We start from the raw sequence: 26,842 nt of genomic DNA on the forward strand, positions 1-26,842 counted from the left end.
TAATTAATCAATCAATCCACACACAAAAACCACTACACAGTACGCCTCACAGAATAAAGGAATAAGCATGATGAGAGCTAGTTTTGCCCCAGATCTCTGTACGTCTTTTTCACAATATTACAATGGATGAAGTGTAAAGTGGCAATGAGACAAGTGGAGGCATTCTATGCAAAGTCACAACACACTCTTTATATACATATGAATATTGTATGGATAAGGTGTAAATGATATTGGGACAAGGAAAAGATATACAGTGACTCAGGACAAACAATGATAGACAAACTATGTTAACAGGACACCTTTGTCATTTGTAATAGATTCATTGAACATAAACAAAATAGAATTTACCCAGCGTGTTAGTGAAGTTTAGTGAAAGATCGTCAACACTGGGATTTCTACACTCAATCCCGTAACTTCTGAGCTGGGCAGGAACGGTTTTGCGATTTTTGCTACGGAAGTCAAACACGCAGTTGTATGAAGTATTGAAATTCCTTGGCAGACCATGGACTGTTAAATAGAGCTGAAAAGAAAACAGAGGATAGAACTGAAATATTTTGTTTGTGATAGGACAAACAACCATCGCTTATTCTTTTACAGATTTTTTGTGGTTGCAGAGGATCACATTGGCGGCGAGTTTGTGCTTACTGTGCTGCACTGTGAGATATATGCCATTAACAGTTTGTGCTTACTGTGATGTTCTGTGAGATATGGGCCATTAACAGTCAGTTTGTGCTTACTGTGCTGTTATGTGAGATATAAGTCATTAACAGTTTGTGCTTACTATGATGTTCTGTGAGATATGGGCCATTAACAGTCAGTTTGTGCTTACTGTGATGTTTTGTGAGACGTGGGCCATTAACAGTCAATTTGTACTTACTGTGCTGCACTGTGAGATATGGGCCATTAACAGTCAGTGTGTGCTTACTGTGATGTTTTGTGAGACATGGGCCATTAACAGTCAGTTTGTGCTTACTGTGATGTTTTGTGAGACGTGGGCCATTAACAGTCAGTTTGTACTTACTGTGCTGCACTGTGAGATATAGGCCATTAACAGTTTGTGCTTACTGTGATGTTCTGTGAGATATGGGCCATTAACAGTCAGTTTGTGCTTACTGTGCTGTTATGTGAGATATAAGTCATTAACAGTTTGTGCTTACTATGATGTTCTGTGAGATATGGGCCATTAACAGTCAGTTTGTGCTTACTGTGATGTTTTGTGAGACGTGGGCCATTAACAGTCAGTTTGTACTTACTGTGCTGCACTGTGAGATATGGGCCATTAACAGTCAGTGTGTGCTTACTGTGATGTTTTGTGAGACATGGGCCATTAACAGTCAGTTTGTGCTTACTGTGATGTTTTGTGAGACGTGGGCCATTAACAGTCAGTTTGTACTTACTGTGCTGCACTGTGAGATATGGGCCATTAACAGTTTGTGCTTACCATGATGTTCTGTGAGACGTGGGCCATTAACAGTTTGTATTTACTGTGATGTTTTGTGAGATGTGGACCATTAACAGTCAGTTTGTACTTACTGTGATGTTTTGTGAGACGTGGCCATTAACAGTTTGTGTTTACCGTGATGTTCTGCGAGACGTGGGCCATTAACAGTTTGTACTTACCGTGATGTTCTGTGAGACGTGGGCCATTGGTGGCGAGACATTGAGGATTGATATACAGTTGTTGTTGTCTGCATTCTGCCAACGACTGGCTGTTGGATTAGAGCACTCACTTTTCAATGTACACCTGAAAATAAAAAACAAAACAAATTTATACAAGCCATAGCATGGCGAGATACTTCTGACTTGGCACCGCAAATATAAGGGACGTTAACCGAGGCTCCGTTATATAAGGGATGTTAACCGAGGCGGCGCGAATATAAGGAACGTTAAACAAGGCGGTGCTATATAAGGGACGTCAACCATGGCACTGCGTATATAAGATACATCAACCGAGGTGCTGCGTTTATAAGGAACGTTAACCGAGGCAGTGCTATATAAGGGACATCAACCGAGGCGGTGCTATATAAGGGACATCAACCGAGGCGGTGCTATATAAGGGACGTCAACCGCTGCATATATAAGGGACGTTAATGGAGGCACTGCGTATATAAGGGACGTTAACCGAGGCACTGCGTATATAAGGGACGTTAACCGGGGCACTGCGTATATAAGGGACGTTAACCGGGGCACTGCGTATATAAGGGACGTTAACCGAGGCTCTAACTGGTTGGAGTACATCCATTCAAAAGCTTTAAACACGTTTTTGCAGACAAATAGACATGCAGACCAAAAAACTGTATGTCCATGAATCTCCGATTAAAAGAATTGTTCTCGATCAAAACACTACCATAGAGACATCCTGCACCCTGTACTTCCTCCTTCATTACTGCATACCTGTCTACTTTCTCCTTCATTATGCTTACCTGTGTACTTTCATTATGTGTACCTGTCTACTGTCATTATGCATATCTGTCTACTTTCCTTATGCTTACCTGTGTACTTTCACTATGCGTACCTGTCTACTTTCAGTAAGCTTACCTGTGGTTCAGAGTACACCAGCCACAGTATGGGTCCTTGCTTCCCAGACAAGTATTACATGTGGTGTACTGTTGACAGTTCTGTACCGGTATCTTAGCAACCTGAAAATAACAGACTCGTTCATGTTTCTTTTCAGCATGTTCAGAGAACTTATCTCTGTAAAGATGTGTGTGAATGTTTAGAAAAAATAAATATATACATGATTTAAGAAGAAATAGGTGATACATATTATATACATTGGATGAAAAGAAAATTTTATAATGAACCAGTAAGGAATGGTTTTGTTTTTCCAAAATTTATCATAATAAGAGTTCTACAATATAAAAAAGGAATGATATTTTAAAATTGGAAAGTGGTAATAGGGCTTCACAATCGAGAGGCTTGGGTTCAATTCCAGCATGGCATCAAACCTAAAACATTTAACATAGGTAGTGACTGTTCCTTCACCAAGCATCCAGCATCAGAAGTGAAAGTCACGGGTCGATCTTTCTGATATGACCTTAAAAACAGAGGTCCCATGCCATGACAGGCATTGGCACAATAAAGAACTCTTACTACTATGCTCCGAATACCACACAGAGGTTAAATCACTGATGACATCTCAACATGAAAAAATTTGTGAATGGGACGTAAAATAATATACAAACAAACAAAACTGTACTACTGCAGTCAGTGCAGCAAATCTACATCTCGGAGGCTGGAAAAAATATCAATGTACGTATAAATGTACTACTTATACAATCACTATCGCCAAGGTAATCACAAGGTCATGGGAAATAGGACTAAATTCTTATTTCTCAGAAAATAGTGAAAATTCTCCTGGACTACTTAATACCTGTGCCAAAATTTGGGTATGAACCATTAAAAAAAATCACTAAAAGATGTTATCATCATTTATTAGAAGTATGGATTCCAACCCTTACAACAAGAGAACCTTCAAGCAGCAGCAGAAAATGTTCAAAGTTTATAGCAAATGGACAGACAAATCAGTAGACCTAAATCATTTGTAACTTGAACTTGCTTCTTTGACAATCATTATAAAAGTGCATTAAAAAACATATATATGCATCAGCTTTTCAGACTTTCAGTTATTTTGCAACAGCTTTAGACCCTCAGAAATGAATCACCCTATTTAAAACGTTCGGAAGATGCCACTTCTGCATTTGATCCTAATCTTCATAACAACTACATACACGTTTATAGAACTGCTTTCAAACTGCAAACTTCTGAGTGCTTAGATGATCTCATTAAAGCAAAAGCTTGCACCAAACGACTTCAATATACTCAAAATGCACAAAACATGAATTTTCTCAGACTTTCTTCTCCAAGGTTTTAAAGCTACTTTGTTTCCATGACTAGCTGTCAGAGAGAAGCTTTTCAAACCACAAAAAATTCAGTTTTCCATCTGACAAAACATTTCAATCCCCTAGACTAACACTCTACAAAGTCCGGTATTTTTTGTGATGCTGTTCCCCAAGTGCTGCATACTGACAGATGTTTTCATAACAATTCTAATGCCCCTACTTGTTTATTTGTTTACATGAAGAAAATCCAACACTGACTTGGATCAAGCCCAAATGAACATTTAATACTTCACATTTCTCCTGAGAACCTAAATCAAGACAAGTGTTAAGACCCACTAATGAAGCTTCTCACTGATGAAGCCCTAAATAATCCAATACCTCCATCTTTTATACATGCTGATCTACTATGCCATCCAGGGTGGAGGCTGTTTATCTTGAAGTTTATCTCTATCAATTCAGAGCTGAGCATTTCTTACTGAAGTCACCAGATTGCTGGGGAAAATAAAAAACCTTGATAATCTACAGACTCATTTTGTTAGAAGATCTGACATCCTGTCTGTCAGTTGGCTGCAGCCGTCTGCTCCTTACCTTTCTGTCACTCATGGCATACAGGAACATTTGGGAACTGTCAAACAACATATCCTGGCTGATGGCGTGACCCTGGTCCACTGCGATGGCTGAGTCATACAGTTCTGCTGCTGTGGCTGTTTGCAGAGTTACCTACAAAGCAGAGACCAGAATCAAGTACAATATCCAAGGTTACAGGTAATTTACAGGGAAAGACCATGACACATTGGATGAAAATGACATCTTTTCCTATCAATGTCACTATTGTCAACAGTATATAAATTGTAAACCCTGCACTGTATGCTCAACACAATATATGTCAAAAAAAAACTTGACCCACACATGAATTAGCTCTTTTAGAGTCTTTCAATTACCGTTCTGATTTAATTATCAATGATTAAGTTACCTGGGCTTTCACTAAATAATTAGCTAACTTTCTAATTTAACTGTCAATGACTGCATTGCCCTGACTTTCACTAAATAATTAGCTATCTTTCTAATTTACCTTCCTGATATGTCCTGTAGAACTCCCTATGAATGCCACTGTGAATTCCGTAGTGACAGTCACGGCCAAGGATACAAAGTCGTGCAGGTCATCTGTCGCTGGAAACTGGATGACGGGGACAGAGGCCAAAGGGATGCCCCCCGCAATGATCAGATTCAAGGTGTTAGAGCACAGCAACTCACTGTCACTTAATTCCTGTAAATTTAAACACATAAAAACTAATAATCGTTGTTACACATACACGTGTGTGTGCGCGTGCGCACGTGCGTGTGTGTGCATATGTACCAGTATAGACAAGAACATCTGACACTCTTACAAGTTAATAGTTTTCTTTTATTTATAAATTACTCTAAACAAGAGGCCCATGGGCCAGATCGCTCACCTGAGTCACCTTGGCTCATATTTAAAGATTTTTCCTATATATTCACATGTAATACTTTGATCCCTATTGTGATCCCAACCTACTCCCGGGGGCCATGATTTTTACAAAATTGAATCTGCACTATGTCATGAAGCTTTCATGTAAATATAAACTTTTCTGGCCCAGTGATTTTTCAGAAGATTTTTAATGATTTTCCCAATATATTTGTAGGTAAAATTTTGATCCCCTACTTACCCCCAGGTACCATGATTTTTACAAACTTCAATCTGCACTATGTCAAGAAGCTTTTGTGCAGATGTAAACCTCTTTAGCCCAATGGTTCTTCAGGACAAAATGTTTAAAGATTTTTTTTCTATTTACTAGTTATGTAAATTAAGCTTTAATCCCCTATTGTGGCTCCATCCCAACCTCAGGGGTCACGAGTTTAACAAACTTGAATCTGCACTATGTCAGGAAGCTTTCATGTAAATCTCAGCTTTTCTGGCTCAGTGGTTGTTAAGAAGAAATTTTTTAAAAGATTTTCCCTATATCTTTGTATGTAAAACATTGATCCCCTATTTTACCACCGGGGGCCATGATTTTAACAAACTTGAATCTGCGCTAAATATCGGAAAGCTTTCATGTAAATTTCCACTTTCCTGGCCCAGTAGTTTTTGAGAAGATTTTTAAAGCTGTATGCATGGTCCGAATTACAATATTTTTTTTCCATCTCATAAAAACGCTATTAAATCATCGCACATATGTAGTTATGAGACTGTACGACCTATCATAAATTATTTCACCTGTTTTAACCCAAATAATTTGATTTTAAATCGATGTTTACAAATAACCGCATCACTCTGCCATTTCAAGTGACAGTCACGTGACCAGTTCAAACTTTCAGATCATCGGTGGTCTTATTTGTGTAAAGTTGTGTATTTTATTATAACAGTACCGTACCATAAGTTTAATAGAAATAAAAATATCAAATGCCTCTTAGTAATTCGTTGTTTTACGCTCTTTCAGCCTTAAAACTAGACATTTGCGTACGAGTTAATACATCATGTTGGGATTCCCCTGACGCGCGTGGGTCTATTTATAGACGTCTATTATGGGATGATTTATATATGTAGCCACTATATTTACTTTCTAAATAATATTCGCACTGTTTTCTTTTACATGCAGATGTTTTCAAGCATGTAATTAAGGGAAAGTTAATAACTTTATAAAGTAATTAATCTGCTTTAAAGTAATTATGTACAAAAATAATACATGAACATCGGGTCATACAGCTTTAAAGATTTTTCCTATATATTTTTATGTAAAACTTTGATCCCCTATTGTGGCCCCATCCAACCTCCAGGGACAATGATTTTAACAAACTTGAATCTGTACTATGTCGGGATCGAAGCATTCATGTAAATTTCAGCTCTTCTGGCCCAGTGGTTCTTGAGAAGATTTTTAAATGACCCCACCCTATTTTTGCATTTTTGTGATTACCTCCCCTTTGAAAGGGCATAACCCTTCATTTGAACAAATTTGAAAGCCCTTCACCCAAGGATGCTATTGGCCAAGTTTGGTTATAATTGGCCCAGTGGTTCTGGAGAAGAAGTCGAAAATGTAAAAAGTTTACAGACAGACAGACAATGGACAACAGGCGATCAGAAAAGCTCACTTGTGCTTTCAGTTCAGGTGAGCTAAAAACTAAATGTGAGGTGTTCAAATAATGAATCCCAATCAGAGATATCTGAATGGACGTTTTATTGAAAGTCAGACTGATATCAAAACAAGAACTTTCTAAATAACAAATTATGCTATTTTTGATTAAATTTTACATCCATAAATATCTCTGACAATCAACTAGTCTAATCTTAATTTCCTCTGTGTATCATGCATGCTTATACGAAAAATAAGGGACCTTTTTAGTATGAAATATTAAAGAGTTCAAATTTTTAAATGTTAACAACTATCCTTATCATGAAACACCCTATCCTGGCTGTATTAAAGATCAAAGTTCAATTCAAACCTGACCATCATCAACAATTAAAAATTTGTTTTGGGGAAACTTCTTCCTCTGTCAGTTGGCAGAAATATACTTAGGAATGGTGAAAGGCAAAATTTTGTCTCGATCCATCAACAATATTGCAATTTGGTGGGCCAACAACAGGTCAAGGTTGGCAATAAATTTTGTATCAGGGGCCATAAATCATTTTTGGTCCCTAACTCTAAGAGTTACAGTTGCTAAATACCAGATTTGGCTCATATTATGCATGCTCACTATACAGTCCAAACTTAGCAGATGGATGAAAGCCAAAGGTATTAACTGTAAATGTAAATAGGTCAATTAAGTAATGAAGGTGTCAGAAGATACCATATTCACTGCTACCATTAAGAAGGAATAACACATCTTTTTACTGCCTGAATTCCTTTTGAAACATGAATGAAAATATAAATATCAACAATATTTACAAGTATATTGCCTAACTAGTGAGAAATCACTTATCTGGGTAGCTCAGTCAATTAACTTGTAATTTTATTTCGCGAGTGACAACTCTCGCAAAATTACACGATCATAAATTCCTCGTGTATTCCTAGGAATTTACAGTACTTGTATTGGGCTAGAGAAAAATTGCTCTGACATGGGCTAGTGCCATAAAATATAGTCACCATGTAGACTCTCAATTCTTACTAACGATTGTCATCATTATACCATTGTCAAGGAAGGTGTTTTGGGGCTTGATTTTTAGAAAAACATTGTTAAAAATGACGGGGCTTTATGAGTATACCATATCAAAAACGATTATTCAATTAATTAAATTAACTAATTAATTAAAACCAGCAGGATGAACAGTTGATTTTTAACAGTCAAACAAAATAAATGGGTCCAGAATGCGTACAGGTTTGCTAGTCTTCTTCTCTACTAGTACATGTAATTTAATACATTAACACATACACATATCATGCAACTTATAAAGAGAATACCTGGTGAGCACAAACAAGAGACCCACAGGCCTTATCGGTCACCTGAATACTAGTGAAAAAGTATCACTACTTCCATGGGCTATGAAATCTAGAAAAAAAAAAATCCTGTTCTGAATATCTAAGCTAAATTCTAATGTCCAGCAACAGTATAAAACAATTGTGTTCTTAAAACTTCACTGCCCTCAAAAGTGCATACACTGATGAATTTAGGCTTTAAATGTGCATACACTGATGAAAGGCTTTAAATAATAGGTGTATTAAATTAAAACATCAAAATATATGACTAATTTGGACTCATCCAAAAGTCATAATCCTGGGTTGTGAAATTCACCATTTTTTGTAAATCCTTTTCTGCTATTCCACAGTATGCAATACATTTAGATTTTATACAGTATCAGCAAACTTACACATAAATATTATATACTAAGTTTGGCCCCACCCTGGGGTCAAAACCCTTACTCTGGGGAAAATCAAATTTATAATTTTGGTAAAATCCTTTTCTGCTATTCCAAAGTATGCAATACATTTAGATTATATACAGTATCAGCAAACTTACACATAAATACTATATACTAAGTTTGGCCCCACCCTGGAGTCAAAACCCTTACTCTGGGGGAAATCAAATTTATAATTTTGATAAAAGACTATCTGCTCTATCTATTTAGTTTCAAGTTAGTATCCAAAACACTAAAGAAAATGTTATTTAAGTGTTTTATACATAAACACTATATAACAAGTTTGGCTCCGCCCTGGGGTCAGAACCCCTACCCCGGGGATCATGAAATTTACAATTTTGGTAGAAGCCTTCCTGCTCTACATCACTATGCATTTAGTTTTTCTTACATATATGTGGTTCTTGAGAAGAAGATTTTTAAAAATTTGTCATTTTGGGGCAGTTTTTGCCCTATCCCTAAGGCCCCATGGGTGCAGGAATCCTGAAATTTACAATTTATGTTTCCTTTGTTCCAAATATGTTTCATACCAAATTTGAAAAGAATTGGAATGATAGTTATCAAGAAGAAGTTAAAAATGTCTATTGTTAACACATTCAATAACTGATCATTTTGGCCCCACCCTGATACCAAAACCCCTACCCCTGGGATCATCAAATTCTGAATCACAATTTTGGTAACGGACTACCTGTTCTTTCTAAATATCTGTTTACTTTCAATTTAGTATCAATAGCACTAAAGAAGATGTTATTTAAGTGTTTTACACATAAACACTATATAACAAGTTTGGCCCTGCCCTGAGGTCAGAACCCCTACCCCAGGGATCATGAAATTTACAATTTTGGTAGAGGCCTTCCTGCTCTACATCACTATGCATTTAGTTTTTCTTACATGTGTGTGGTTCTTGAGAAAAAGATTTTTGAAAATTGGTCAATTTTGGACAGTTTTTGCCCCACCCTATGGTCCCAGGGGTGCTGGAGTCCTGAAATTTACAATTTATGTTCCCCTTGTTCTAAATATGTTGCATACCAAATTTGAAAAGAATTGGAATGATAGTTATCGAGAAGAAATTAAAAATGTCTATTGTTCACACATTTAATAACTGACCATTTTGGCCCCACCTTGATACCAAAGCCCCTACTCCTGGAATAATCAAATTTACAATTTTGGTAAAGGACTACCTGTTCTTTCTAAATATCTATTTACTATCAATTTAGTATCAATAGCATTAAAGAAGATGTAATTTAAGTGTTTTACACATAAACACTATATAACAAATTTGGCTCCGCCCTGGGGTCAGAACCCCTACTCCAGGGATCATGAAATTTACAATTTTGGTAGAAGCCTTCCTGCTCTACATCACTATGCATTTAGTTTTTCTTACGTATGTGTGGTTCTTGAGAAGAAGATTTTTGAAAATTGGTCAGTTTTGGACAGTTTTTGCCCCGCCCCTAGGGCCCCAGAGTCCTGAAATTTACAATTTATGTCCCCCTTGTCCCAATGATGCTTCATACCAAATTTGAAAAGAATTGGACTGGTAGTTATTAAGAAGAAGTTAAAAATGTTCAATTGTTAACGCACGACGACGGACAAAAACCAATTGCAATAGGTCACCTGAGTTTACTCAAGTGACCTAAAAAGGTCAGTCTGGTTACTTACAACATTGATTTTTGTACATCCCAATCCATCCTTGTACTTTTCGTTAGCTGAAAACTCTGTTGATCCATTCAAACACTTCTTTACATTGGAAAGCATGGTTTTTCTCACCTCTGGCATACTGAAGATACAGAGAGCAGAGCTGTTGTCCTCACTATGACTAAAGAGACCCATCAAGACATCGTCACCCGAGGTCAGGCCTGGAAACTGTTCCTGCAGTGACTTCAACAAACCCTGCCCCGGTTGGAAAACTTTTCCAGTCTTTAGAATATTGAATGTCTTGTTATTGTTTTTGCACGTTAATGGCATTTCCAGGAAAGTCTTTAAAGAATCATCCTTTCTACACATATGCACAATTTTAGACCTGTGGGGTTGATCAACTGCATTTTTTTCATTAAAGAGTATGTAGCTGTAATTCCCTGAAGCAAATCCAGTCACATATAATATCAGGCCTGGCTTCATGTACTTATTGTCAGTTTTAAATTCAACACTCCCTCGAACTGAAAAGTCTTCTAAAAGTTTAGTACTGACAAGGGGATGTGATCTCCTGAGATTAAATTCGAAGTTACTTTTAGAACTGTCGAACCTTGTGAACTCTGTTGCTACATAAATCATAGCTTCCATGTTGCGTGTGTTGCTGTTCATAACTTGTGTGACGAATGCGATTGTATTCACATTCACTTCATTGGAAGCCACGGCCTTGTCACCGGTAAACAAAACTTCACTGATGTTCATAGCATTCCTGATCTCACATTTCCCTTGGAAAACACTTCCGCAAACCACAAGCTTGTCTGACTGTAGCAGCAGGATCTTGTTGTGGTTATCCGTCGACAACAGTGACGATAAGAAAGAACAACCACTTAATCGAACTCCACACTTTTGTGAATCGTTCTGAGGACCAGTGGTAACCACCGCTTGTCTCTCCAGGTCTGGACCAAGCTGGTAGATGTAGTTAGTGGCTCCAATGAACAGTGTCTGGTTGTCCTGCACCATGTGACTGAGGCTCCCCCTGCCATCTGTGACCAGCGGGACGATAACAGTGGCGCTGGACCAGCCCCACAGAGCACACAGACAAACCCACCACCTCATCCTTCACATCTTCTCCATTCCTCACTCCAACTGATCACACCTGTAGAGATAAAAGCAAAATAACACATTACATGGGTAAACAGCTTCTTTTATCAACCCAAGAATTTGCAGCTAATGCAAAAATCTCTCAAATTCTAGACCTACATTTCTTTACATGTCAAGGCAAAGCAGATAATTCTCGTTGTTCCTGAAAATTTACATATAACAAGCAGAGTACAGCCAAACACCAGCATTAGACTGTCAGAAGTGAACACATCTTTTATTTAGAGGTTCACCCATCTTTAATGATGCTGTAGTTGAGACATATACACTGCTCAGGCATACAACAACAGCAGCATTGAACAAGTCGATCACGACTTCCTATCTACAAGTAAAAGTCAGCATTGAATACCTGCTAATCACTTCTAGCAGTTTATGCTGCTTATAAACCTATTGTGAATGACACGGAAGGAATGTGGACTTAAACTTGTAGGACAAAAATCCGGGAAATGATCTGGGATCATGTGGTTTGTAAATACATGTACAATGTAGTTTCAAGATTTGAAATAATTTAACCGCAGATGAAATAGCCAATTAGATATTTGCCAAGCATTTATACAGAAATAAAATTAGGAGTAGGTAAGCTAGTGGGCAAAACATTAATCCCTTGAGAATTTGAGTTTTCATTCAACTGTGATACTCCTAAAGGGGTCTAAATTATCAAAAGAAATACAACTCGATCAGGATAAAAAGGCCTGGAACTCGAGAAGATCTTTTCTGGGAGATTTAATTCAGTTGGTGAGGGTAAGGACAAACAAACAGCCTATTTCTGGCCTTATCTTATTTTTTTTTCTTTTTGTAAAACCTTGGCTTTTTTAATATGATATGTTCAAAATGTGATAAAAGGGCTCAGAAAATAGAAGATCTTTGGAGTCTGAAAGATTTAATTTATTTAGTTCAAGTGAGGGCAAACTGACATCTTCAGAATTCTGGCTTTATCATTTTCTTTTTGCAAAACCTTGATAATATGAGTTAACTCATTTTTGGGTCAATCAGTTTGCCAATAATGAATGCATAAATATAGGAATTGCATTTGTGACTTTTATTAGTCCAACAAGATATAAATCATTTGTTCCCTGACTCGTTACAATGAGATTTTAAAGTTTTTGGTTCAACGAATTATGATGAAATGCATTAAATTCGACTATAAAATATTTAATTATCAAATGTACTGGTAAAAAGATTTGCGGTGCATTAGAATCAGGACCAGGAAATAAAACTGCTGAACAATATGAGACGACACGCTGATCAGGTCTAAGAGAGTAAAGCGAGGAAGGTGGAGGGAGGATACTGTTAGATAGTCCTGATATTCCAGACACTCGGAGTGAGTGTAATACTTTGATACATATAGTTAATACATGGATGTACAGGTACTGTGGGATGCTTAGTAACTCTAGTAACTCAACACCTGTTCATCAGTACTATACAGACTGTCACCATAAATCTGGTACATTAAGGGCCCATCACACCATTATCAAGCCTTATACAAATGCTTTAAGAACAGATTTTACAGCAAAGCCTAAAGTGACTAGTTCGTTTACCCAATAACACTTAAAATCAATGGCCAGATGACTGCGAGACCTATACACATTTCTCTGAAACAATCCGATCACAGTACTTCATTTGTGGCTAACATTTGAGGCTTAGCTATTTACACAAGGCTGCTGAAAGTGGATACAGATAGCTCCCTATTGAATCAGCTTTAATTGGGCAATTTTAGGAATTGTTAAAAACTGATAGCATTAAAAAAGTCTCGGAATCAATAAAGCCGTGGACCACTGAGTCATTTTTCTGCCCTGTGGGAGAAAGAATTGATTTGGGACAGAGCTCTCTATCTGAAGTTACATGTCTAATATAGTGACAGCATTTTGATTTGGTTACTTATAAAAGGAAAACCAAGACCTAGTACATGTACCTCATTTCGGTCGTAATACTAAAATTACTACAAGTGGACAGTATAAAAGTAGGAAGTAACCGGTCTGCACGAGTCAACATTTCATCCTCAAATGACTAATCTTATTCAGTCCCAACATTTGATCACTTCTTGATTCTTTTGTAAAGTATTAATCTGCTGGTCAATCATCATATTATCAAGATATGTGGATAGTTAGGGATATGTGGATAGTTGGGGATATGTGGGTGGGGATGTGGGTAGTTAGGGATATGTGGATAGTTGGGGATATGTGGGTGGGGATGTGGGTAGATAGTTGGGATATGTGGGTAGTTAGGGATATGTGGGTGAGGGACTTGTTGGGTTAATCTTCTTGATAAATACATGAACGCATGCATTAATAATGATAAAATAACAATATGTTAAATTAATACCACTCATGTTAAAGTAATTCCTTACATTTGTTTTAAGTCAGCAGAGCTCAGATATAACAAGATGGTGATGAATACTGTAGATTAATACAGACTGTTATAATGAAGTGGCTTGTGAGACAAGTGAGTCCGTCTGTTCCTAAGACACTCTCGGGGACGGTACTCGTCTAAATTACCTCATGAAATTAAAGTCTAATTTGTTATAAGTCTTGGTCAATAAAACCACATCTCCATTATTACAATTAATCATTTGTAAGATCAAAGCATGTTTTGTAACAATACGGTGATTTGTCGGCCTTGTTAGCCACACTGTTAACCATGAAATTCTTAATCGGTCTAAACTATTGTAAAAATCTATTATCTTGAACGGAGACACGCCTATACTCACTAGCTAGGACATTGATGAATGAGCTCAACAAAAAATTACATTTAATCAACTCTCTTGTGTACACAGAAATCTGCAGAGGTCTCTTGTTCATTACACTAAAAATCACTTCTCGGGGTCGTAAAAACACAGTATATATCCACACACAAATTTTGATTCAACGTTCTGATCATAATGATGAAATCCTCTTGAATTTTTTCTGAATTAATGCTTTATCAGAGTGCATAAGTACTGATTTTGCTACATTGTGTTTTTGTCTATTGTGCTTTAGTTATCCTTTCAAACCTTAATTATAAACTTTCTGACAGAGTAACAGGTGTAATATCTTTTAACAAAATCTTTGTCATTTTTCATTTAATACTATTTCTGTGCTTATAATCAACAACAGCACATTTTTTACACATTTCAGCATATAACATATGAATCGCTACATGATTAAATTTTATTTTTTAATAAATCCATGAATTTGAGACTCACAAAAATTAATGAAACAACAATTACTTACTATATTCTTCTTTGATAGCCAGAACTTGGTGACATACTATTAAAACAATTTCAGTTTTTGTTCATAATCTCCTAATTTTGTAAATTAATCATAACTGCGAATTAACACCATATCTATGAAAGACTTACCGACGTTTCAGTTGACACAGACTAAACACTGTGTTACTTGTGCAGGAAGTCCTCCCCATGTGTGGAGAGAGGAAGTGAAGAGGTACATGAGGGGGTAGTTCTACGCTGTAAATAACACAACTCTTGACATACAAAATAATTGGTATGTACAGAAATTAGAGATGAGGTGGACACACACTGAGAGCCCACGTCGAAATGTGAAACCTATGTGTATAGTCTCACTGAGGGACCTCTCCTACAAACTTCACAGAGATGTCACATCAATGTACAATAGCAGAAACCGGGGTACATCTGACATGAAAGTGGTGTAATCACATGAACAAAAGCTAAATCAAGACACTAAAGCTGTATACCTTCAGTAAATTGTTCTGCATCAACATTTTCACTTTTTCAGATGTTAATTTGTATATGCATGTGGGATATTAGTTTAAAAATGAATGCATGAGTTTTGTAATCTAAAATGACTGAAGAAGAATGCTGAGTTTGGGTCATTATAGAGTTGTGACTGGGGGATGGAATAGGGTGGGGGCTGGCCCTGAGATATATCTGAAATTCAACCGACTCCTTCAAAACTACCAGTCTACTACACCAGAATGATAAAATACTGATAAAAAAAATTGAAATACTATTGTGCAACTAATTATCACTTAATTAAAGCAACATAATTACAGAAACCTCATGAATTCTTAAAACTTGAGACATATATATATATACAACAGTTTCACACACATCAATAATTACTACCAATGTTCACCATACATATTGATCTCCCTACAAAAACCACGGCACCTACAATGATACACAGCGATACACAGCATCCTTGAAACATAATAACAACAAATCTCTGGACGTCGTCAGATCAGGTACATCCTTCTCCTCTATAAATGCAACTCAGAGCCAAATCGTTTTTGCCCTGATAAATGGATATTAAGCAGATTCCTAAAGTTTTCCACCTATAGTCACAAAACACGCGTATTGAATTTTGTGATCCACCTTTAAACCCACCTGACTTGCTGCAAGAGAACCGGCTACGGGGCTTTAGCGTTACTCATTTTGTGGATATTGCTTCATATTTGTGTGTGTGTGTGCATGTTATTTTTTTGAATTAGCTGCACAAACCAATAAATCAATTTGGACTTAACAGCAAAGTACAATCTCCAAGCTGTGTTGGAGATGGTCCTGTGTTTCGGTTATGAATAATTAAAACACTTTTATTGATTCACAGTGACCAGTGAACAAAGACAGAAATATCGCAATACAGGGACTAAATAAAATTTATAAATAAACCTCGTAAATTGTAACAGCTCTGCAAGCAGTATCATATATGCTATCTTGAGGCCTTTTAATTTCAAAACCAATTTCTAAATCACTTTGGAGTTCAAAATAATAATAAAAAATGATCGAAGAAAATTCTTTGCAAATTGGTAAGTATATCTGTACAGCTGTAATTACCATCCTACATTAGAGAAGTTACCACGGCACCATAAATATTTTTAAAGGTCAAGTTACGCAGTATCCCGCATTTCTTTAATACTGCATCTCAGAAATGGTATGATAACATTAATGTTTTCTTTAATCTCCACATTGCCAAGCATACTGGGGGAAGATCTCAGTTTATAGCTTCACCATGCAAACTTACACAAACTATCTCAATGTATATATAGGAAATCTATATACAAATTGGATGGGCTAGCAGGCTAATGGGACAGAATTCACCAATATATTTGACTTCAGCAGACAAGCTTTTTTGAACACTAACACAACCGGACTGAATTATGAATGGACCTATTCAGATCCAAGGATAACAGCAATCTTCACATCAACTACCCACCTCCCTTTTTCTGCTGAAGAGTTTCTGTTTCAGCTTCACTTCCCTATGATAAGTGCATACCAGCTCGTAATTAAGTCGTTTCTTCTCTAACTAAGGCTTAAATCCATTGTAACTTGCCATAAAATTGGCATGAAATTATTTTCCATTTCTTATAAACACCCATTACATGCACAGTAATCCTTTAGAAAGCTGGTAAATAATCTTTTTCTCAATCAGGACTGCAGATGGGGAGGTCCCCACAGGGGGCAGTTAAGTAGCTCCATCAACAGAGGCCATCCCAGGGAAAAACAATTCAAGAAAGAAAATGAGCCAAGGCTGCAAAGATAGTTCTAGTATATCTCCTCCCAATCCTCCTGTTTTTTACAAATAAATAACTGAGGCATTTCTCAAAATCATTCTCTCCTCTCTCCATGCACTCTAACTGAGTTCCTATAATGGGATCTAATTACACAACATGAACAACCAAACCTGTGAACAGGCTGATCAATTTACAAACATCCAATGGCTCATAATAATGAAGACATGTCTTGATCGTGGTTTGAAATACATAATGTGCAGATTACCGAGGGATATATTTAGCATATAGAGTACGGGAGGCCCTGGTGTCTTTTCTCTGTACTTATCTCATGAAAAAAATGCTAGCACATGTAATGGAAAGACTGGAGGAAATGTGACATGCCACTGATCTATAACACCACTCTTAAAAACTTCATATCATCCTAAAACACAAAATTAATACAACTCCAAATTATAAGCAGTACTAGCCCCATTTTCGTTGGCTGTTGTTATTGGGTTTTTTTTTTTTAAAATAGCAATTCACAAATTAGTGCCCAAAAGAAACTAAATGAATAATGAATAAAAAAATTTTTTTTGATAGCATGAGTGACTATTTCTTTTCAAACATAATATTTCTAATGAAGTAACTAATACAAACTGCAATTACAGACGTACACTTTGAAGCAGTGGCTCTGTGTCTGCATCAATAACCAGGCAGGCTATAAGTTCGGGAGTCAGGCAATGACTCTGAAGGTTACACTGCTTGGAATCGGTGAGATTCCTAACTAATTAATTTAGAGCAGTGAAGCAGGGAACTGAGGCTGTTAGTTCATTAATCACCCTCTCAGTTTTAATTAAACATGTCCTTCAGTGGGACCTTCATGTGGTAGCAGATACCCTTCTTGTTCATCTTGCATTTCTAGCATCTTCTTGTCAAATAAAAATCACCCTCTTTAACAGCTTCCCTTAGAGACGGCAGACGTGAGGTCCAGATAGAGGATGAGGCACTTCCTCTTCTCATACAAAAACTACTCGAATTCATGGATTGCGTCCGATTAGAAATTCTTCTGTCAATCTTTAAATCTGATTTTGTTCCGTAAGAAATGACAGGGTTATGCATTAATTGAGCTAAGACGTACAGGATACTACTGCTTGTGTTCATTGTCAACTTTAACTATTTCCTAGCTGTACCACAAAGGCACACAGATTTTCTCTGTATATGTTTACAATACATGTATAACACTCATATCTCAAGGAAAAGGAAGGCCTGGCATATTAAGATAATTTCCTTTCCTAGGCAGAATACAGAACAGTAGCTCTAATAAACTAAATGCTATAATGTAGATCACTGAATGATCATTTTAGTCTCACCCTAGATCTCAGACAGCCAGCATCTGGCCAGTCCATACTTAAGGCTATTCAATGTGTGCTAATACTAAGCTGGGAGTAGAGACACAGGAACTGGAGAGAGAAATAGAGCACTTAATGCAACTATGCAAATATTATGGACAAGTCACATGCCGGGGCCCTTAAAGAGCCATTGGTTTTCACACTTACCATAAGAGTAGACACACTTCACCCAGACACTGTCGATCCATGTACCGATGTCCGATAGGTTCACAGTCCACACCTCTCAACATCCTGCAAAGACAATACAGCATTATACGACGGACGTCTACATGTTCTCCATGATTCACAATCAGGTAATTGTGCCCTAATCAAATAACAGAAATCTATAACCAGCTAATAATAGAAAGCAATTTATCCAGCATGCAATCTCTGTTCACTGAAACATAAACAATTTCTACCCATTCAACAAATGAAAGCCCCTTCTACATCCAGCCAGACAATTAAGTGCCGGCTACCATTGGGGACCATAAAGCTCTCTGGTGTTTACACTCAATATGTATCAATATCCCACTGATTTTACACGGCAATCACAGTCCTCCATCTTAAAATGTCTCTCGAATTCAAAAGACACTGTACAGTTGCCTATAAGGGATTAACTTACAAAGCCTTCAAAGGAATCTTGACCTCTTTGCAAACTGTTCCTGTAAAACACACTTTGTTTGATGTAAATTAAACGGTTGAAAACTATTTGACACATTTAGCATTATTAAAGTGGAATTTAAAAAAAAAAATTTAACAGATTGACCATACAGATAACAAAATTTTTCAGATTATGGATCTTCAGCATCCTCGAGAAGTTTAACCAAACCCCCGCCAAGAATGTGAATTACCTAGCAATTAAGCTAATTGTCTGTATTTCTGTTTGCTGTATGATTATAAGATCAGGTACTTGCAGATGTCTAAGCAGGCACAGTACAACAGTGGTCTAGTTAACACAATATTAATCGCAAGGTGTCTGCATTTCAGACACGTGTGGTCAATTACTTTGAAAAGTAATTGATTAAATAATAATTACTTTGAAATTTCATGATTACAATTACAATTCAATAACTTCTCTTTTTGGATAGTAATTGTTTAAATTACAATTACTTTTTCCGAAGTTATCATTATTACATTTGATTACTTTATCAAGAAGTGTTTTGACGAAGTGCAAAATTATTCAAATATACATAGGAACATATATACAAAACATTCATCTATAAATAATTGTTTCAACATTTCAATTGCATTAGTTGATGAAGTGTTTTGTCTCTATAAGTCTGTAAGATTTACAAGTACACATATATACAAGTAATGTAGGTACATAGGATTTTGGTTAAGTCAGGATCAATATGACATTAGTAAAAACAAGTATAAATACCCTGGTACTTGAAAAGAAATGATAAAGAGGATATGTGAAATGTATAATTCTTTTAAAAATTTCTAATACTGGGATCCATTAATTTGCAATACACTATACCCGAGTCTGGAACTACAAAGATTGTCAGAATTCTCTGAAATACTTCACGAGTTTACTTTACCCAAACTTCACTTGTTCGCACACCATACTCCCAGGTGCTTTACGATAATCATACATATATATACATACATATGACTGTGTGATGGTACCTGTATTAGGTTAGGGATCAGACACCTGGTAAAACAATGAAATGTACTGTCATTTCTTACTGGTGCAAAGAAATCTTTGGTGGATTAAATCTCATTACCCACTCTCTATAACTTTGGTATTTCCTTATCATACACCCTTAATGACCCTAACGACCAGAAATCATTCCATTTTCTGTGCTAAGTATATATCTTCTTCATATTGATTCCGGTCACGTGATGGCAGTAGGCTGACGTACTTTTGAGCGCTCCGCTAAAAATTCGATTTTGTTTCTCAAAAACTTTATAAAAGCTTCAAAAGACGCCTAATCAAATAAAAGACCGACTTGTGCATGTTTCTGTGGAATTTCTGTGGTATTCTTTGCGGTTTTGACTTCGTATTCCTTGAAGTTTAAAAATCATCGTGAGCAGAGATCTACTCACTGGAATATCGGAGAACATGGACGGGAAAGAGAAAACAGAGAAAAAGAATGAGAAACAAGTAGATCGCAGCGGAAAATCTCTGGAGAAAAGGTTGGTACAGAGTCAACTGAAGATAGATTCGGTACCATCATCTATAAGAACTTTAAGAAGTACGAATGTCTCGGACAAAAGGCTACAACAACGGACTAGTAGTTCCGACGCAGAACCCACGACACCCATGTCTCCAGGTGCCGACATATCGGGTGAGTTAAAAAGAATTCATGAAAGCCTAACAGAGATCAGGGAATCTATGGTAAAGAAAGACGATATCAAAAGCATAGTTGCAGTGATTATGTCAGAAATGAAGGGAGAAATAAAAAATGAAATCATCTCGGATGTTAAAGAGACACTAACAAAAGAAGTCATTGAAAGCGTGAAAGCTCAGGTGAAAGACGAATTTGAAAGCAGAGTCGACCAAAAAGTAAAAACGTTTGTGTCGAAAACTAAAGAAATTGAAGATGGGGTGAATATGGACTTAATAAACATAAGAGAGAAGTTTCAAGAACACCTTAAAGAATTGAGATCATTACAGAGCACGATGAAAAGATATCGATCCCTGACGGAATCAGCGTTGACCCTCGCTAATCACAACCAGCAGTACTCTCAGAAAAACAATATAAAATTTCTAGGATGGAAGGAGAAACCACAAGAAAACCTTCGAGAAGAACTGTGTGTCATAATGAAGGAAGCAGCGAAAGTGACCATCGACCCCGCTGATATTTTAGCCATTCACAGAATTCCAGGGGCGAAAGGAAAAATCAGACCAGTAATTGCAAAATTCAAAAACTCAGAATCTAAAATTACAGTTATTCGAAACAGGTCTAAGGAAGAAGTCAAAAGACGATTCAAGATGTTCGATCATATAACACAGATGAACTCTCAATTACTAAGAGATCTCAACAACGACGAGAAAATCCAGAGTGCCTGGTACTACAACGGAAAAATTTTCGGGTTGGACCAGAAAGGTGTTCGACACAAGTTCGATATTATGGACACAGCCTGTTACCCTGTAGAAAGCTAAACAAACTTTAAATTTACATGCGGGAGCAACAAATTTGGATCGGGTTTGAAATACCATTATCTGATGAGTGACAGGACCGGGATCGGGATCATCGAACCGATACAAATTGTTTACATGTGTTTGTGTTATTATGTGAGTGTTAGTGTGTGTGAATGGGTAAACGATGGACGGGTAAGTTACTTGCTGAAAATGTCTAGATGTTTAGTTGTTTTACTTATTTTTCTGCGATGTCGTTGTCTGAAAATATTTTAATAGCCACAGTGAACTGTCAGGGGCTGGCAACTCCATCTAAACGTAAAGATGTTATTAATTACTTGAAACAAAAGCGTTTTTCTATTATATGTCTACAAGATACTCATTTTATTTCTGAATGTGAACCATATATTGAATCACAGTGGGGATACAAATGTATTTTTAATTCTTATATGTCAAACTCAAGGGGTGTGTGCATCTTGTTCAATAATAATTTTGAGTTTAAAATTCATGGTGTAAAAAGGGATTGTGAAGGTAATTTACTTGCACTTGATATGACAATTGAAGAAAACAAAGTAACTCTTATTAATATATACGGGCCTAATACTGATAACCCTCAATTTTACGAAAATGTACGAAATATTTTCTTGGAATATGACAATGAATATTTTATTCTATGTGGTGACTTTAACCTCACATTAAACCCTTCACTGGATACTTATAACTATTGTGGAATCAATAATCCCAAAGCACGTGCTAAAGTTCTAGAAATCATGGACGATTTACAACTTTTAGATTACTACAGAGTGCTAAATCCAGATAAAAAAGCTTATACATGGCGGAAAAAAAATCCCTTAAAACAAAGTCGCCTTGACTACTTTCTTGTATCTGATAGTTTGTCAAATTTGGTTGAAAACTGTACCATAAAGCCAGGATATAGATCTGATCATTCTGTTGTTATTCTTGAATTAAAATTTAATCCCTTTACAAGAGGGCGTGGCCTTTGGAAATTTAATAACAATTTATTAACAGACAAAAAATATGTTATGAAGGTCAAAGAAACTATTCAATCTGTTACTAGCCAATATTTGGATAACATAGATAATATAAATTTTCAGTGCAAAAACGATATTGATGAAAGTTTATTTCTGGAGGTTTTAATGATGGAAATTAGGGGAATTACTATATCATACTCAGCATTTAAGAAAAGAGAAAAAGACATCAAAGAAAAGAAACTTTTAGACGAAATTGAAATTTTAGAGTCTGACTCTCCTATTGATTTTGATATTCTAGATGAGAAGAGAGCAGCTCTTGAAAACATTAGAAAAGAAAAGCTACAAGGTCACATGATAAGGTCTCGTGCACGTTGGATAGAGGAAGGGGAAAAACCTTCAAAATACTTTTGTAATTTAGAATCCCGAAATTATTTAAATAAAACTATCAAAAAAATTCAGTTGGATACTGGTACAATTTACAATCAGTCAGATATATTAGAAGGTGTCAAGAAATATTATGAAGCCTTATATACTAATAATGATTTTAACTTAATTAATATCGACCTGGAAAGCATCATCTCAGATTACAATTCTCCCAAGTTAGATACACATGCAACCAAAAAACTGGAGGATGATATTGAAGAAGCAGAGGTTCTTAAAGTATTAAAAAATATGAAAAACAACAAATCCCCGGGTAGCGATGGTTATACAACTGAATTCTTTAAATTTTTTTGGAATGACATTAAATATTATGTTGTTAGAGCTATTAATTGTATATATCATAAGAGGGAACTTCCTATTTCGCAAAGACTAGGAATCATTTCATGCTTACCTAAAGGGGACAAACCAAGACAGTTTTTAAAAAACTGGCGACCAATTACACTTTTAAATGTATTATACAAAATTATATCTGGTTGTCTCAGCTTTAGAATTAAACAAGTTTTGGATTATATAATATCCGATACACAGTCTGGTTTTTTAAAAGGTAGATATATAGGGGAGAATACTCGATTTATATATGATATTATGTCATACACTGAAAGAAATAATATCCCAGGCCTTCTAGTTCTCATTGATTTCGAAAAGGCCTTCGACTCAATGTCATGGTCATTCATATATAAAGTTTTAAAGTATTTTGGTTTTGGGGAAAACTTTATTCAATGGATAAAAATCTTAAACACAAATTTCAGAGCCTCAGTTTTACAGAGTGGCTTCTTATCTGAACAGTTTGATATACAAAGGGGATGTAGGCAGGGTGATCCCATTGCACCTTATTTATTCATTCTATGTGCAGAAATTCTTGCAATATTAATTAAACAAAACAAAAGTATAAAAGGCATATGTATAGAAAACACAGAACACAAAATATCGCAATATGCAGATGATTCTTCACTAGCCCTTGACGGATCACCTGAATCGCTTTTTGCAGCTCTAGATACGATAGAATTTTTTTCCAGTTTTTCTGGTCTAAGGATTAATTCTTCTAAAACAAAAATTGTTTGGATTGGTTCAAAGAAATTTTCAGATCAAGTTTTTCACCATACAAGATGGAAATTAGATTGGGGATCAACAACTTTTAATTTATTGGGTATTAATTTTTCAGTTGACCTTACAGAAATTGAAGATATAAATTTCGGAATTCAAATACCAAAAATCGTTGCTCTTACTGAACAGTGGAAAAGAAGGATTCTTACTCCCATTGGGCGGGCTACTGTCATTAAAACCTTGCTTATTCCAAAATTGAATCATTTGTTTATATCCCTTCCTACTCCAAAGAAAGAAACAATCTCTTATTTATACAAAATTATTTTTGAATTCCTATGGAAATCTAGTGTAGATAAAGTTAAGAGGTCTGTGATAACACAAGACTATCTATTGGGTGGTATCAAGATGGTTGATATAAGCAATTTTATTACATCATTGAAATGCTCTTGGATTAAAAGGCTTACTAGGTCCAACTGTCAGAAACCATGGATGAATATTTTTTTTGCCATGTATGGAAATGATATTTTAAAGAAATTATATGACTTTGGAGATAGTTTTATTGTGGAACAATTATGTGTTAAAAGCAATGTTTTTTGGAAGGATGTTTTTAATGCTTGGTTTTTTTATTTGAAGACTAGTCAAAATCTTCCAAATATTAAAAATAATTTTCATAATATTCCAGTGTGGTACAATTCTAATATTAGAATTGCGGGAAAACCTGTGTTTTATGAGAAATGGTATGAAAAGGGGATTAAAGCTGTTCAAGATTTTTTTGATACTGATTGTAACTTCCATACCATAGAAAAATTTCAGTGTTTATACAATCTTCAAGAAGTATGTGTAATGAAATACAATAGCATTATTACTGCAATTTCAAAATATTTAAAACGTCTGTCAATTGATAGACACTCAACCAAACAAAATGTTAATCCATGTATGCCTATATTTTTTGAACCAGTTTTATTACATGAAAGATGTTCTAATATTATTTACAATATTTTAAATGCAAAAGAAGATATCCCAACTTCTATGGGCAAGTGGAAAACTGAACTATCTTCATATGGAGTAGATGATATTTCAGTGCAAGATCTGTTTAAAATTTGTTTCAAAACATCTAGTGATTCTTCTGTTCAGTGGCTACAGTTTAGAATTTTACATAGAATTCTTCCTGTTGGTTATTATTTGAAAAACATTAGTGTTAAAACAGATGATCTCTGTAGATTTTGTACAAGTAATATTGAAACAATAAAACATATTTTTACTTCGTGTAATAAGACCCAAACATTGTGGAGTGAGTTAAGTCTTCATATATATAGAAAAATTTCAGAAAGAATTGGTTTTAATGTGTCAAATATAATATTTGGTGAAATTCCACTGTCTTTAAATAATAAAGCCATAAACTTTATAATTTTATATGCTAAACAATACATATTTATCTGTTTAATGCAGAATAAAGAACCAAATCTTGTTAGATTACTATGTCACTTAAAGTTTAAATATCATGTAGAGAAATATGCTGCAATTCAAGCATTTAAAATACATAACTTTGATAAAATATGGATGAAGTGGGAAAATATTTTTGCAATTGATTAATTATTACTACATGTACTTGTCATTATTTTTAGTACATGTATTATTGTTATTATTATTACTTTCACTATTGTACAGCAAGTAACCTAAACCACAGGGAGATGTATGCATGTATGAAAGGTATGTTTGTGTAAGTGTTTGATGTATTGTATGAAACCAAAAAAATAAATAAATTATAAAAAAAAAAAAAAGTATATATCTTCTTTCTAAGAAAATTCACATCAAAAACAGAATTTGAAGAAGAAATCAAAATAAAACAAGATGTATTGATGCTCCTGTATGGCCAAACTCTAAGGTCAAGGTCATGGGGTAAAAAATTCTGTTACTGAAAGAAATGTCTCATAAAATATGAAAATCCAATCACCATTCAATCAAAAGTTATGGCCAAGGTCAAAGTTTCTGTGGACAAACAGACAGAAAACTATATGCCCCCGAATCTCCAATGACAGGGACATAAAAACAAAACCAAAAAACATTATCTACCCCAGACAGACGCCAGCATATCATATACCACTCATGCACTCAAAGAAAGTTGGAAAGATTTTCTGCAGTACATATAAATCACTTTTTTAAAACATGTCAAATGGTCTGAAAATGGGACAGTGAACACTAATTTCATAAAGCACTTCTTCCCTATGCATGCATTTCCTTGTCATCTTCAATACGGGCTTCCTGGTTATCCTCTTAAATTAAATCATAACACAATTCTCAATCAGGCAATATCATGACCAAAGGCTGTTTGCAATCCGCACAACAGCACTAGACAGAACTTAAAACTTATCTTAGGGAAATGAAGCTATTGCTGAAAAACATGTCATTTCTCTTTGAAGAGCCCAATTGATTTTGCTTTTGAAGAAGCATATTATGAAAGGTTCCCTGTGCACAAAACTGCTGCAACCCTTGAGATGAACTTTAGACAAATTAGCTGAGTCAAGTCTTATTTCCTTCAGCTAATCATTACTAACATCTAAAAACACTACAACATGGGGTCTCAAAATGTCACCCAGTAACCCCCTCTCTCTCTCTCTCTCTCTCTCTCTCTCTCTCTCTCTCTTCTCTCTCTCTCTCTCTCTCTCTCTCTCTCTCATATTAGTCATTGCAAAATTTCACGAAACATTACACACTATAAGCAACCCTGTTCCAGCATCTTTGCTACATGTGGGTAAAACCACAGTTCTACTAAATTCAATTCTGCAGGCATGAAAACTGTGTGACAGAAAACCATTCTAATTACAAATTTAAAGATTTTGATGTGATGCTAATATAGCAGAAAAGAATGACAATATGGCTGAATTTTATTCCATATTGACCAGTACTGTCAGTCCTGTAAAACTTCGATCTCAATTCACTCATTATTTTCG

The 26,842-nt window shown here is 35.7% G+C and overlaps 1 protein-coding gene across 20 annotated transcripts in view; it reads right to left on the reverse strand.

Moving 5' to 3' along the window:
• The window catches only part of LOC125655562 (plexin-B-like), a 76,647-nt gene that overhangs the window by 36,498 nt on the left and 13,307 nt on the right, over positions 1-26,842 (reverse strand). For 12 of the 20 annotated variants that reach the window (XM_056143863.1, XM_056143857.1, XM_056143872.1 and 9 more), the window contains exons 2-8: positions 18,498-18,581; positions 10,369-11,494; positions 4,915-5,109; positions 4,431-4,562; positions 2,539-2,639; positions 1,621-1,744; positions 349-520 (exon numbers count right to left, since the gene is read on the reverse strand). In XM_056143863.1, coding sequence (XP_055999838.1) covers positions 349-520; positions 1,621-1,744; positions 2,539-2,639; positions 4,431-4,562; positions 4,915-5,109; positions 10,369-11,454 — 1,810 coding nt within the window. In that variant the 5' untranslated portion in view covers positions 11,455-11,494; positions 18,498-18,581. Of the gene's footprint in view, positions 1-348; positions 521-1,620; positions 1,745-2,538; positions 2,640-4,430; positions 4,563-4,914; positions 5,110-10,368; positions 11,495-14,705; positions 14,939-16,664; positions 17,207-18,497; positions 18,582-26,842 lie in introns of those variants that run through there. The other 8 variants (XM_056143870.1, XM_056143865.1, XM_056143868.1 and 5 more) reach the window with 4 other exon arrangements.

This window comes from Ostrea edulis, chromosome 7 (assembly GCF_947568905.1).
Source record: "Ostrea edulis chromosome 7, xbOstEdul1.1, whole genome shotgun sequence".
NCBI lineage: Eukaryota > Metazoa > Mollusca > Bivalvia > Ostreida > Ostreidae > Ostrea > Ostrea edulis.